Source organism: Ascaphus truei, chromosome 9 (genome assembly GCF_040206685.1).
Source record: "Ascaphus truei isolate aAscTru1 chromosome 9, aAscTru1.hap1, whole genome shotgun sequence".
Classification (NCBI taxonomy): Eukaryota; Metazoa; Chordata; class Amphibia; order Anura; family Ascaphidae; genus Ascaphus; species Ascaphus truei.
The window spans coordinates 47,487,438-47,500,100 of NC_134491.1; the positions used below are offsets into that span (position 1 = coordinate 47,487,438).

General features: G+C 47.9%; 1 protein-coding gene across 12 annotated transcripts in view; it reads left to right on the plus strand.

Annotated features, from left to right (window-relative positions):
• Positions 1-12,663, plus strand: part of CEP128 (centrosomal protein 128) — a 137,156-nt gene that overhangs the window by 13,274 nt on the left and 111,219 nt on the right. For 10 of the 12 annotated variants that reach the window (XR_012803895.1, XR_012803896.1, XR_012803897.1 and 7 more), the window contains 7 exons: positions 5,745-5,907; positions 6,660-6,746; positions 8,398-8,521; positions 8,786-8,913; positions 9,195-9,286; positions 9,936-10,008; positions 11,134-11,250. Coding sequence is in view for 9 of the 12 variants with exons in the window: in XM_075614640.1 (XP_075470755.1) it covers positions 5,761-5,907; positions 6,660-6,746; positions 8,398-8,521; positions 8,786-8,913; positions 9,195-9,286; positions 9,936-10,008; positions 11,134-11,250 (768 nt within the window). In the remaining 3 variants the exon portion in view is untranslated. Of the gene's footprint in view, positions 1-2,717; positions 2,827-3,262; positions 3,542-5,744; positions 5,908-6,659; positions 6,747-8,397; positions 8,522-8,785; positions 8,914-9,194; positions 9,287-9,935; positions 10,009-11,133; positions 11,251-12,663 lie in introns of all 12 variants that reach the window. The other 2 variants (XM_075614636.1, XM_075614637.1) reach the window with 2 other exon arrangements.

Genomic DNA, 12,663 nt, shown 5'->3' on the forward strand with positions numbered 1-12,663 from the left:
GATTGACAGGGAGGGGGGGCGTGGCTTGAGCGGAGGGACCCGCTACTCTTCCCCCCCCTCCCTCCACGGGCTGCAGGTAAGTAAAAAAAACACACACACGCAGGCACTCATACATACACACACACACACACACACACACACACACACACACACACACACACACAGACAGGCACGCACGCACTCAGGCACACACATACACACACAGAGACAGGCACGCACGCACTCAGGCACACACGCACTCAGGCACACACATACACACACAGAGACAGGCACGCACGCTGCTTTCACTCCACACTCCTCCCCGCTCCCCGAAGCCTCTCCTCCTCCCGAAGCCTCCCCTCCCCATTGGCTCACAGCCACACCACGTGACGCGTCGAAGCTAGGAAACACCATTCTCTTGTGTCTCCAGCGGCTGACGCGCTACAGCGTGTAGTCAGCTGTGCCGCCAGGGGGGACCGGGACCGGCTCGCGAGGATTCCCCTGCTGGTGGGGAACTCGCTACATTGCCGCCCGCGCCAACGAGCGCAGCGGGTCCCAGGCCTAAGTTTGTGTGAGCAGGGACTGTGTCTATACATTGCTATGTATAGCACGGAGTACTGCTCGCTATATTTGGAGAAAAGCGCGATACGAAATGAAGATATAATTATTTCTCCCTAGGTCCCTTTATGACAGTGCATGGCACTACTGGCATTGTAGGCCCCTCCCTTAGCGGCAGAACACGGATCCTCAGACGCCTTTTCTCTGACACATGGGGAGCTCTTCTCTTTCCACGCGTCGATTCTTTTGTGCCCTATCCCAGGAGAGCGTTGTTTTTCTTTGCCTATTTTTTTTTACAGGCCGTGACCGCTCCGGCCGCAGTCTGCCGTCACACCGGCGCTGTACCTCCATGGCCGCCTCTGCTGCCCAGGAGAAGTAATGGAGTATTCCGTTATTTACATTTTTAGCAGCTAGTGGCAGGATTCCTATGCCTCCTCTCCTACCCACGGGCAATCCATTCCAGCAGCCTGGAGGATACCGCTAGCGGTTGCAGGTGCCTTCCGCACCATGTGGGACACCACTCATTATTTTACGGAGGCTCCTGTTATTGCCTCCAAGTATCTCCGCTTTGTCTTTTTAGCGTTGGACCGCAGTGCTTCAGGCGGGCCTGGATCCCTTACTGCAAGCATAGCAGAGCCATTATCTGAAGATACTACTGCTAAGCCTGAAAATGTATTACGAAACACAGCTCCGAAATTGTCTTGACTGCATTGAAAAGCTTTATTCTTGAAAACGTTGCCAGCTTTGTATCATGAAGGCCGCACTAGAGGAATGCATGCATTTTATTAATTGGTTCAAGTCATCGATGATTGAATCTTTCAAATGAGCCAGAGAGGAGATCTTTAAGCCAGCCGCTAAACTCCCCAGACAACAACAAATCATGGAGCCGGAATCGTATTTTTCAGTAGAGGATTCGGATGTAGAAGCCCAATATGCTTCTGAATCATCTATGCAATCCTCATAGGAGGAAGCAATGCTAAATGAGGTGCAATCAAGCTTTGCTCTAAATTGCCTTGACACGCTTTTTACGGAAATGTATTTAACTCGAGGAAGAGATGAGTTATATACTATATAAATGGCGTTTTTTTTTTCTGGCCCCTAAAAAAAACGAAGACGTTTTCCGGTAAATCAAGCGTTTAATGACCGTATCCGAAATGGGTGTAGATGTCCAGACCGAAGATTTGGGATAGCAAGAACGTTTCACAAGATTTAGCAAAAAGGAAGAAAACCAATAACATCAAAGATCTACTCTGGAGTTTGGGTTACGTGGTTCTCTTTACGCGGCCAATAATCAGCGATTCCACAGAGTGCTTTTAATTGCTGATATTCTTGCAAGAGTGTTTTCAAAAGGGTCTTAAAGCTGCAGTTCAGGCTCCCGTTTTTTTTTTTTTTTTTTAGCTTCAATAGTTTCATGTGGGCAATCTCTACTTACCTAAAAAACTGCATAGCTGCCGGTCAATTCGTTCTCTGTCTATTGATCGACAAAGTTTGGCGACATCTTTAAATATGGGGAATGTAAATCCTTGCTATAGGAACAAGCATGCTTGTTAAAATAGAATACAAGAAAATTGGTCTTTTTAAAACAGAAAATGCTAAAAGTATTTTTTCTTACTACAGAACTGATTTATTAAAAAAAAAACACACATGCAGGATATTGCCTGAACTGCAGCTTTAATCCAACTTCTCTAAAGGTCCAAATAGCAACATTAGATATCCTTTCTCCCCCCCCCCCCAACCCCAAGAACCATTCGCCTTGAATTAATATACGTAACATGATCCAAGCGACCAGCAGGATAAAGCTGCGCTTATAGTGCCAGCGGCGCAACGTCGCTTCAAAATAATTGTATTGATGCCGTCGCGTGCGCTTATAGTGGACGCGACGGCGCTACCAAAATCCTTGTAGTCACTAGACTTAGGCCGCGCTTATAGTGCTGGCGACGCGACCGATGTGCCGTCGCTACCAGCGACAGTTATAATTTGATTTTCAGCGACGTCATGAAAGGGGGCGGGCTGCGGACTCTGGTTTAGAGACAGTCACATGTGGCGACTGTCTCTAAAAAAATCAAATAGACCCGGCTTCAAAATTTTGTGTTGCACCGTCGCGCTTACTATAAGCACTTGCGACGGAGTCAATGTATTTGATTCGCCGTCGCGTCACAAAGCACTTTCCTTTCTTGTAGTCTTTCCCGGCACATTATTACCATGACACTCATCTGAGCCAATAAGAGTCCCAACGCAGGAAGTCGATGTTCCACGAAGTTGGATGGAAAAGGGAAAATTAGGACAAATGTAGGTCTTTTTTATACAGCATGGGATTGACACTTTAAATCCTCAAGACCGAACCCCCCCTACTCCACAACACACCCCAAACCACTGATTGGGCCACCTGTGCTGAAGAAGGGATATGTTGAAAACCTGACCTGTGGGGGGGTGGGGGGGGGGGGATCTTAAGGACTGAAGTTGAGCCCCCCGCCCCTGTACTAGAGACAAATTATAGTCTTCATGTTGTGCAAAAATAAGTCCCAAGAGCATCTACACACAGCTTTTCCAGGGAATCCATTCTGAATTTACATAGCCCCAAAATGTAAGGTAAAACGCTCCTAGGTCTGGGACTCTTACCAGTTGTAGGACATTAGGAGTAATGGGTATTGGCTGAGTGAGTAACCTGGTATCGGGGAAAACCCCTCAATAATTTGCATTTTTTTTGTTCTTTTCACATTACAAGGAACAGCTAAAATCCTGCAGCGCTTCCCGAAGCAGAAACACACTGCCCCGTCTGGTAGACTTGCCATGCCCAGGCCACGCATGTTCCGTGTAGGCAGCGTGGTAACCCAGAGTGATACGTTGTATCGAACATGCTTCGTGCTGCGGTGGAACGTGAAGCTGCCTGTCCAGGCCTCGGTTCCCCAGCCTTGCAATCACAGTTTGATTTGGAACTGATCTCGGCGTCTGAGAGATTGATGAGTGCGGCTGCAGCTCAGCCTCTTGTCACATTCAGCTCACGGTAACTCAGTGCCATGTCAGCTCAGATGGATTGCAGAGGGCATCCCTTCTTTGGCTAGGGTTTTAACATCTGTATCTTGATTCACCCACATGAGTTCCTACATTCACAAAGATGGTCTCATCGCTATTCCCAGTACCAAGGATCTGTGGGGTCCCTATAAGGAGCCAGCTCCGCAAACCTTGCGCAACATCAAAAAGCGCAGCGTGTCTCTCACGTGGGTTACATTTGAGCTGAATCCGGCCAGTTTCTGACTTGTTCGGTTTTGGACAGATTGACTGCCGGGAATGCAGAAATAGCTATGTCCCATCCTTAACTGTGCATCAAGTAACTTCTGTGCAGCTCCTTGTCTTGGTCCCTGTGCGCATGGAACCAGACCCTTGATCCGTTGGAAGTTTATGAATGAGTTTCCTGGGTTACCATATGAACACAGAGCCGCTGCTTTTAATAGAGTCTCACACTTATTTTTTCCATTTTTATCCTAATCCCATAATTCACGGGACATTTTCTCCCGCAATTTCTGTGCTCGAGGAAATATTGACGTGAATGAGGATTTATGTGACTCCTAAATTATCTGCAGGGGGCTTTTAGGCTAAAAAGGAGCTAATTCACCATTGGGGTTTATTTGAGGAAAGGGACGGGTGCTGTTTCGTACCAGCAGTGAAAGGGTTAACCAGAGGGGCCTCTATTCATTGTTTTTTGTTCCAAACTGTCAGACAGAGGAGGTTAACCAAGATATAAAGAGATGTGTGTGTGTGTGTGTGTGTGTGTGTGTGTCCAGCACAAAACCACAATGGTGCAGTACAGAGTGAGCTGAGCTTTGTTTTATGAACGTGCTCCCTTCCTTATAGCCCTGCCATGTGTTCCTGCTTTCTGAGACAATCTGCAGAATAAGATATGAAGCAGATGGATTTTTATAATTCTGGACCTTGAAGAGCACAAGGTTAAAATGTTACTGCCTTCGCTGGTTCAGGGAGACTAAAATGGGCCCCACAATTATACCCAGCACTTGGCGGCTCCAGTCACATGGCCACCAGTGATTGATATACTGTGCCGGACCATGCTTGGTACCAAGACTAGCCACCAATTGGGGTATATAAGGTCAGTCATACACCATGGCCCTCCGACCCCCGTACAGGAGTCAATAAAAAAATGTGGGGTTGCTGCGTTTTACCGCTACCTGCAAATCTTATTTCCCACGTGCTGGCTGGCCCACCTCTATGCAACAGAACATGGAACACTATGAAGGGGTTGAATGTTTGCCATGGTCAGTTCATTCCTCTCTGCTACCTGCAGGGCTGTTACCCCGTAATTATCAGAGACTCTGCAGCTTTAAATAGACACATTTATTCTGCTGCTGCAATTAGTCCCGCAATTAAGACTCTTTGGCCAGCTCTCTCTCTCGCGCTCGCACCGCTCTCTGCAGTCAAAGGGGAGGGCAACGCTCTCTCGTGCTGCCAGCAGCAAGGTGCACAGGCTTTAATAAATCCAATCAGATGGACATTTCAATGCACGGTTGATGCCCAGAGCAATAGGACAACCTGTGAAATGTGTATTTAATGGTTATTCCATTCCTAAATGAGTCCTTGTTAAATGTTTCTCACCCTCGGTACGTTGAGAGGGTTGGGAAGGAGATGAAATGGAGGAACAAACCTGAAACGTTTCTAAATTGGCCAACAAAACCCTGTGCGATTTACGACGTAGATATCGGCGCTTCTGGCAATAGGGGGCATGTTTTACCTCCCTCATTAAGCCGAAAGTGACTATATCTTTGCATTTATAGTGAGGTTAGGCAGTAAAGAGTGTAGTAGAGTCAAATAACACCCTGGAGTGCATCAACATCCACGTGCCTCACACTTCTACCCGGCCACATAAAACAGCACTGTGTTTAACCACATCCGTGTGCCTAGGACAGTCACTATTATTATTATTATTATTATTATTATTATTATTACTGTATTTTATAACCATGCCATTGCACACTTCTTCCCTCTTCCACTGTGGATGCTGCTGTCCAGACATAAGCAGTAGAAGTGTGCTGACAGGATTCCACCCCAGAGGTGGCTGTAGCAATGCATGGGAAGTATACTTGCGAAAGCCTTGTGACTTGTCTCTCTATTAAGGAAAGCCCTCGTGACTCCTGTTGCAGATCGTTCTGATGATAACTATTAATGGCAATGTTTTTCCATGGTGTTTCCACTCCCAGAAAGTGAAGGTCACTCATGGCCGAGTCATCCAGCGATTCCGACTCCTACCTGCGAACCCGGTCAAGCCGATGCGGACCCTTGAGGGCCAGCCACACGCAGATCAGGGCCAGAGGAGCGGGGGGTGTGTCTGAGAAGATTCATACGTTGGCAAACACATTGCAGGTGCCCAAACCTCTCGCGCCCATTGTTTCTTACATCAACCGCCATCATGAACCATGTTGGCGCAGGGATGGCCTATGACATGCAGAGCTCTCTCATTCTGCGTCTCTGTTCCCTCTAAGATTTCACCTCTTTGCAGTCTAAGGTTCCTCCGAAATAGCAAAATAAAATGTAACTACTGTAATCAAATGAATTATTTAAATAAATATTTTGAAACCAACTAAGTAGGACTGAAATATTTAATGCAGGAGTGCTCAACTCCAGTCCTCAAGAGCCACCAACAGGTCAGGTTTTAAGGATATCCCTGCTTCAGCACAGGTGGCTCAATCAGTGGCTTGTCTTTGACTGAGCCACTGATTGAGATTGAGATACCTGTGCGGAAGCAGGCTCTTTGACTGAGCCACTGATTAAGCCACCTGTGCTGAAGCAGGGGTATCTTGAAAACCTGTTGGTGGCCCTTGAGGACTGGAGTTGCCCACCCCTGCATTAGTGTGAGGACAATAGAACAGAAGAAATGATAACACGGTGAGTGGTAAAAGGTAACCTTGGGAGTCCTTGAAACAGAGAGCCTGCAATCTAATTGCATGTATGCGGTTCCTGATTCTCTGCAGACTGTACTCTTACCATCGGGCCTCTGGGACGAGCTTTGTAGTGAACAGAAGAGCAGACCCAGCCAACGAAAATTCATAGCACCATAACTGCACCAACACCATAGCACCATGTTATCTATGTCTTGTGTCTTGTAAAAATTTTAGGACACCAGTCGTAACCTGAAACAAGTTGATGAGATGCTGGGGCAGTACAGAGAGTGTAACAATGAACAGACTGAAGCCATAGCAACGGTAAGTTTTCTGGGGCTAATGCGAGTTAAAGTGTATCCACCAAAGGCTGCATCAACAAGACCAGATGTATTCTAAAACCGGTCCCGTCGGGAGACTTCTTCCTTAACCGCTTTGCTGAGATTGGAGCTGTACGCCCATCTGGAAATGAAATAATTAACTTTCACTGCAGGATAGTGCACAGTTTCCCCCCCCCCCCCAGCGGTGAAAAGGTTAATGCCACCGTTTGATGCCTTTCCCCCCCAAAATGGAAAAGGCCTCTTACGCGCACACACCGGTGCCGGCCTTCCCAGCAAGCCCTGGACTTTCATGTAGACAAGCCAAGGTCTTTAATCTGCAAGGATTGCTATTGTAATTCCGCTGCTCATCTCCATGATGTCACCTTCAATTAATTTGTCCGCTGCTTTGGTATTGAGGTGTGCCAGTTTTTCCCCCTGTTGTCTGCTCCCTAGCCGGTGCTTGTCACTGTACCTCTGTTACTGCTCGGACGTCCGTGCCTTCCTTTATCGGGATTGTGTCTTCAGAGAGTAATTAAAGGGACTAGTTTGATGGAAAAAGAAGCTTCCTATTTATGCACAGAGTCTGTAATTAGCTGTGATAATTAGTTGCGTAGGAAGCAGGCTCGATGTGCAGGAGATGCACAGGCAGTGTTAGGCATCGGCTAATGTGTGTTTTTGGGGGAGCAGTGACACAATGTACTAAGAGCTGGGACACACACGACAGGTTTGATTAGATTTAGCAGTCGGACGCCTTCCTGAACTGGCGGTGCACGAAGATTTGGAGAAACCTTGCAAAGTGCTCGGTGGATTCATTACTTTCTCCTTGGTAACTGTATAAAACCCTTGTACAGTACAGGCATACCCCGTTTTAAGGACACTCACTTTAAGTACACTCGCGAGTAAGTACATATCGCCCAATAGGCAAACGGCAGCTCACGCATGCGCCTGTCAGCACGTCCTGAACAGCAATTCCGGCTCCCTACCTGTACCGAAGCTGTGCGCAAGCGGGGAGATTATAGAGCCTGTTACAAATGCGTTATTTACATCAGTTATGCACGTATATGACGTTTGCAGTACAGTACATGCATCGATAAGTGGGGGAAAGGTAGTGCTTCACTTTAAGTACATTTTCGCTTTACATACATGCTCCGGTCCCATTGTGTATGTTAATGCGGGGTAATGCCTGTATATATGTGTACCTTAATGCGGGGTATGCCTGTATATATGCGTACGTTAATGCGGGGTATGCCTGTATAACAGTTGCAGTTTTATTATGTTTGTTATTCATCGATTTACATTGTAGTCTTATGTTGGGCTCCCAAAACGCAACCGACATGGGTTCTACGCGTCACTAGTATCAGTATGGCTACTGGAACTTTGATCTGTAAACTTGTTTTGTGTGAGACGGGGTAGGCCACCAACAGGTCAGGTATTTAAGATATCCCTGCGTCAGCTCAGGTGGCTCAATTAGTGGTTCTGTCTTCGACTGAGCCACCTGTGCAGAAGCAGGGATATCCCGAAAACTTGGCCTGGTGGTGGCCCTTGAGGACTGGAGTTGGCCGCCCCCGGTATAAGATTCAGATCCTGTGCCCGCCCCAACAGTACAGGCAATAGCCTTGGAGGGTGCAGCTATAACACTTCATTTTGTAACACAGTTGAAAGAAACATTGGAGCAGTCCATTGATCAGCTGAGGAGTCGGCGCATGTCGCGTCTCTCTGGAGTACGGAGCGCGTCTCTCTCCAGCCTGTACGCCAGCGACCTGGATGCAGGAGCAGCAGGTGATGCCTCTCGGGGGAGCAGAGAGTTTAACTTGCGCGATCGTTGAGTGGATGGGAGATTCTGCAGGGTAGAAGGAAAGCCTTGGTGTGGGGGGGAGGTAGTCACTGGGGAGGAGGCTGGCATGAAGGTCGTCTTCTATGTGCTATCAGCGATAACTCTGTCAAGGCCCGTGTGTGTGTGTGTGTGTGTGTGTGTGTGTGTGTGTATAACATGTACATGTGTAATTCACGGACATGTTTTTTCTCTCTCCCTTTGTTATCCAGGGGATGGGAACCGATACCTGCAGCCAACGTCCCCCCTCAGAGACTACAGCGATTTGGGGTCCTCCCGGCGTCGCCGCTCTCGTTCGGCCAACGTGCGTTTTGTGGATGAAACTGGTCGCCCTAATCAGGTGAGAGGACTAACTGGAATAGGACCCTGTGTGTCACCGTGAGGTAGGAGGGACGCCTGCATTAACCCCTGCACTGCTAAAGAGGTGCTCTGCCGCGGAGGATTTTAAGGGCGAGCATCGCATTACCCCCAAGAAAGAGGGGTCTGATCCGGACTTGACATTCAGGCTGCAGCTGGTGCAAGATGAGCCCGGGGGACACAGCTGCTTTTTCACACTGAGCACAGAGCTCACAATCCTGTGCGATGCACAGACAGGGAGTGAATGTAAGTGTCTCGTTCCAGCTCCATTCTCTGCACCAGTCCCTGCGAGACCTCAGCACCGACCAGCTCCGGCTCAATGACGAACTCAGCAGGGAATTCTCCAGGAGAAACCGGTAGGGTGTTCCTCCTCGCAGTATTCTCTGCGCTGTGCCATGGGCTGTCGGAGGGGGGGGTCTCATTAAATCAAACCTTTCCCCCCTATGTACATGGGGAGGGGGAACACCAGTGCCTTCACTTCTTCTGTTTCTCTTTTAAATGAAATGGAGACATTTTCATTTTGTTACTGCAAAGTAACATCGAGAGAACTCAACCCAGGGAGAGGCCATTTTAAAAACCCCAATCACTTTGCAGAATTACTGAAAGGTATTAAAACAGCTGAGAGAGATCTACTAAATATAGGAAAGAAAATGCCATATAGTGGCAAGTTTGAATGCTATTTATTCACAATGCATTTTGTACTTTGGTCAATACTTGGTAAAGAGATCATTTCCTGGCCCAAGAAGTCTATATCGTGTTTTAGTGCCAGAATATGAGACCTGTGTAATTACTTCCCAGAGAACTGCCACGGGACCTCCCACTTCAGAGATTAGTACCCTAACAGAAGGCTGCTGCCCCATTCCGAGTGTGTGTATAGGTTGTAAACTTCATAGCGTTTGTTTAACCCCCTGCCCCCCCCCCCCCCCCTAAACAAACTAGTTCCCCTGATGCCCCCTCCTCCCATACTGCAAGGGTTTTAAATTAACTTTCTGTATTTCACTTTAGGACTGATGCAGATACCAAAAAAACCCTGGAGGAATTAAATGTCCGGCTTACTGAGACCCAGCGCCAGGAAACGGTGAGGGGGGCTGGCAGGGGAGGCGATGGGGGCTCCCTGCGGAGGTAACTCTAGGTATCTGTAACAGGGACTTATCCCTGTTTAAATAAAGCAGCCTCAGAGCTCTTTGAATCCAGCAGTGAGATAGTTAATTGCAGCCACTCAATTAACTAGTCCCCACCTGGACTAATGAGAGCTCTGTAAAAAGCCTCACGTGAGACACAGGAGAAAGATTCTTTAGCTCACATTTGGGCTGACTGAAGGAGTGTAGAGAAGCCGGCACACAGACACTGTCTTGAGCACTAAGGCGGTGCTGAGATCGACATCCAGAGACCTATATTTCCTGGACACAGAGGACCCAGGAACCTGCCAGAGACTGACATGTAGGGCCACCTGCTTAAGGTTCCTGACGTGTATTCCCCTTTCCTTGTCCCAGGCAGATGTGCGAGCACATAGAGAATATACATTGGCTGATGTTCACCCCGCACTCTTATCCCGTGTGCTATACACAGTGTCCCACTTGCACAGGATGACTCTTCAGTTAACTTTTCAGAACGGTGTACACTATAAACATACAGAGCTTGTGTGACCATTTATCTGACAGGGAAGTGGTAATGCAATATACTGCACCATGCACAGGGAAATGTATGAAGTTTATGGCGCCTCGTATAGTTATAGGATCATTCTGGGTTGTTTTATTTCTTTTCGGGTCTTTGAGTTAAAATGAACAAATTAGGAATGTAGAACTATAATTTACCATTTTTCAACGACTACTAAAGTTGTTCATTGTGACTTAATGCAGGTTCCATACCCCATAGGTTTAACCCGTGCATTCTGCCTATTCCTTCTCAGACATTATGGTTATTTTTTCACTGCACTTGTAACTCAACGTTTTAAAATGTAGGAAAGTCGACTATTAATCTTCTCTGGGGCGGCCAAGAGGCTTCAGGAGCAGACGGGGAAGAGGTTCAGCGCTTGGATTAGAAATGTTGCTTTAAAACGGACCTTTCTCAGCTCTTTACTATTCCCTCTGTCTTCCTGTTGGGGCAAATGTGGCAGCGACCAGATGAGAATCGGCCTATTTTTTTGCATTTCCTTTAAGCCTCGCTGAACACGTTGTGTCTCCCGGTGTTTTCATCCCTAAAGGTTTCGGAGCGGGTGGAGAGGAGGCTTCAGGAGCTGGAAAGGGAAATGAGAACCGAGCGGCAGCAGGTAGAGAGAAGACAGGATCAGCTGGGCCAGGTGTCTCTTCAGCTGCAAGAGGTAAGCAGGCAGGTTTCCTTCTCTCTCCCCCCACCCTTCCCCACAGGCTGCCCCCCTTTCCCCACAGGCTTACCCCCCCCGCCACTCCTCCTTGGCCGCCCCCCACTGTCTGCGTTCCCTCTCTCCCCCGACCCCCACCAGGCCACATTCCCTTCCCCCCAAGGCCCTGTTTCCATATTGGCAGCAGGATGTTGGGGTGTAAAGGGAGAGGTATTAGCAGCGGGGTGTTAGGGTGTATAGGGAGAGGTAATAGAAGTGGGGTGTTAGGGTGTATAGGAGATTTCGTGGATGGCGGTGCAGCTGCCTTGGAAAAAAGCGTGGGACCAAAATTGCAAAATACTGGATACAAAAAAAGATTTATTGGCACATAAAAACAGCAGCAGCAGATACTCTGGCGCGTTCCAGCCGCAACGGGCCTTTATCAAGGAGTGACACCCATACAAAATATACCTCTTTTAAAGGTTAGTGGGAGTCCACACAGAGTGGCTTTTAAAGGTTATTAGTGACATGGATATACTGACCTAACTACGCTGTGTGTTTATGGAAAGATAATTGAATTGTTAAAATCTATACATGGACGTTCCTTGTGAGCATTGCATAGGAGTTTACTCTCCTATTCCTTTACCTTAGGGTGTATAGGGAGAGGTATTAGCAGCGGGATGTTAGGGTGTATAGGGAGAGGTATTAGCAGCGAGATGTTAGGGTGTATAGGTAGAGGTATTAGCAGCTGGATGTTAGGGTGTATAGGGAGAGGTATTAGCAGCGGGATGTTAGGGTGTATAGGGAGAGGTATTAGCAGCTGCATGTTAGGGTGTATAGGGAGAGGAATTAGCAGCAGGGTGTTAGGGTGTATAGGTAGAGGTATTAGCAGCTGGATGTTAGGGTGTATAGGGAGAGGTATTAGCAGCGAGATGTTAGGGTGTATAGGTAGAGGTATTAGCAGCGGGGTGTTAGGGTGTATAGGGAGAGGTATTAGCAGCGGGATGTTAGGGTGTATAGGGAGGTATTAGCAGCGGGATGTTAGGGTGTATAGGGAGAGGTATTGGCAGTGGGATGTTAGGGTGTATAGGGAGAGGTATTAGCAGCGGGATGTTGGGGTGTATAGGGAGAGGTATTAGCAGCGGAGTGTTAGGGTGTATAGGGAGAGGTATTAGCAGCGGGATGTTAGTGTGTATAGGGAGAGGTATTAGCAGCGGGGTGTTTAGGGTGTATAGGGAGAGGTATTAGCAGCGGGATGTTAGGGTGTATAGGGAGAGGTATTAGCAGCGGGGTGTTTAGGGTGTATAGGGAAAAGTATTAGCAGCGGGGTGTGAGGGTGTATAGGGAGAGGTATTAGCAGTGGGATGTTAGGGTGTATAGGGAGAGGTATTAGCAGTGGGGTGTTAGGGTGTATAGGGAGCGGTATTAGCAGCG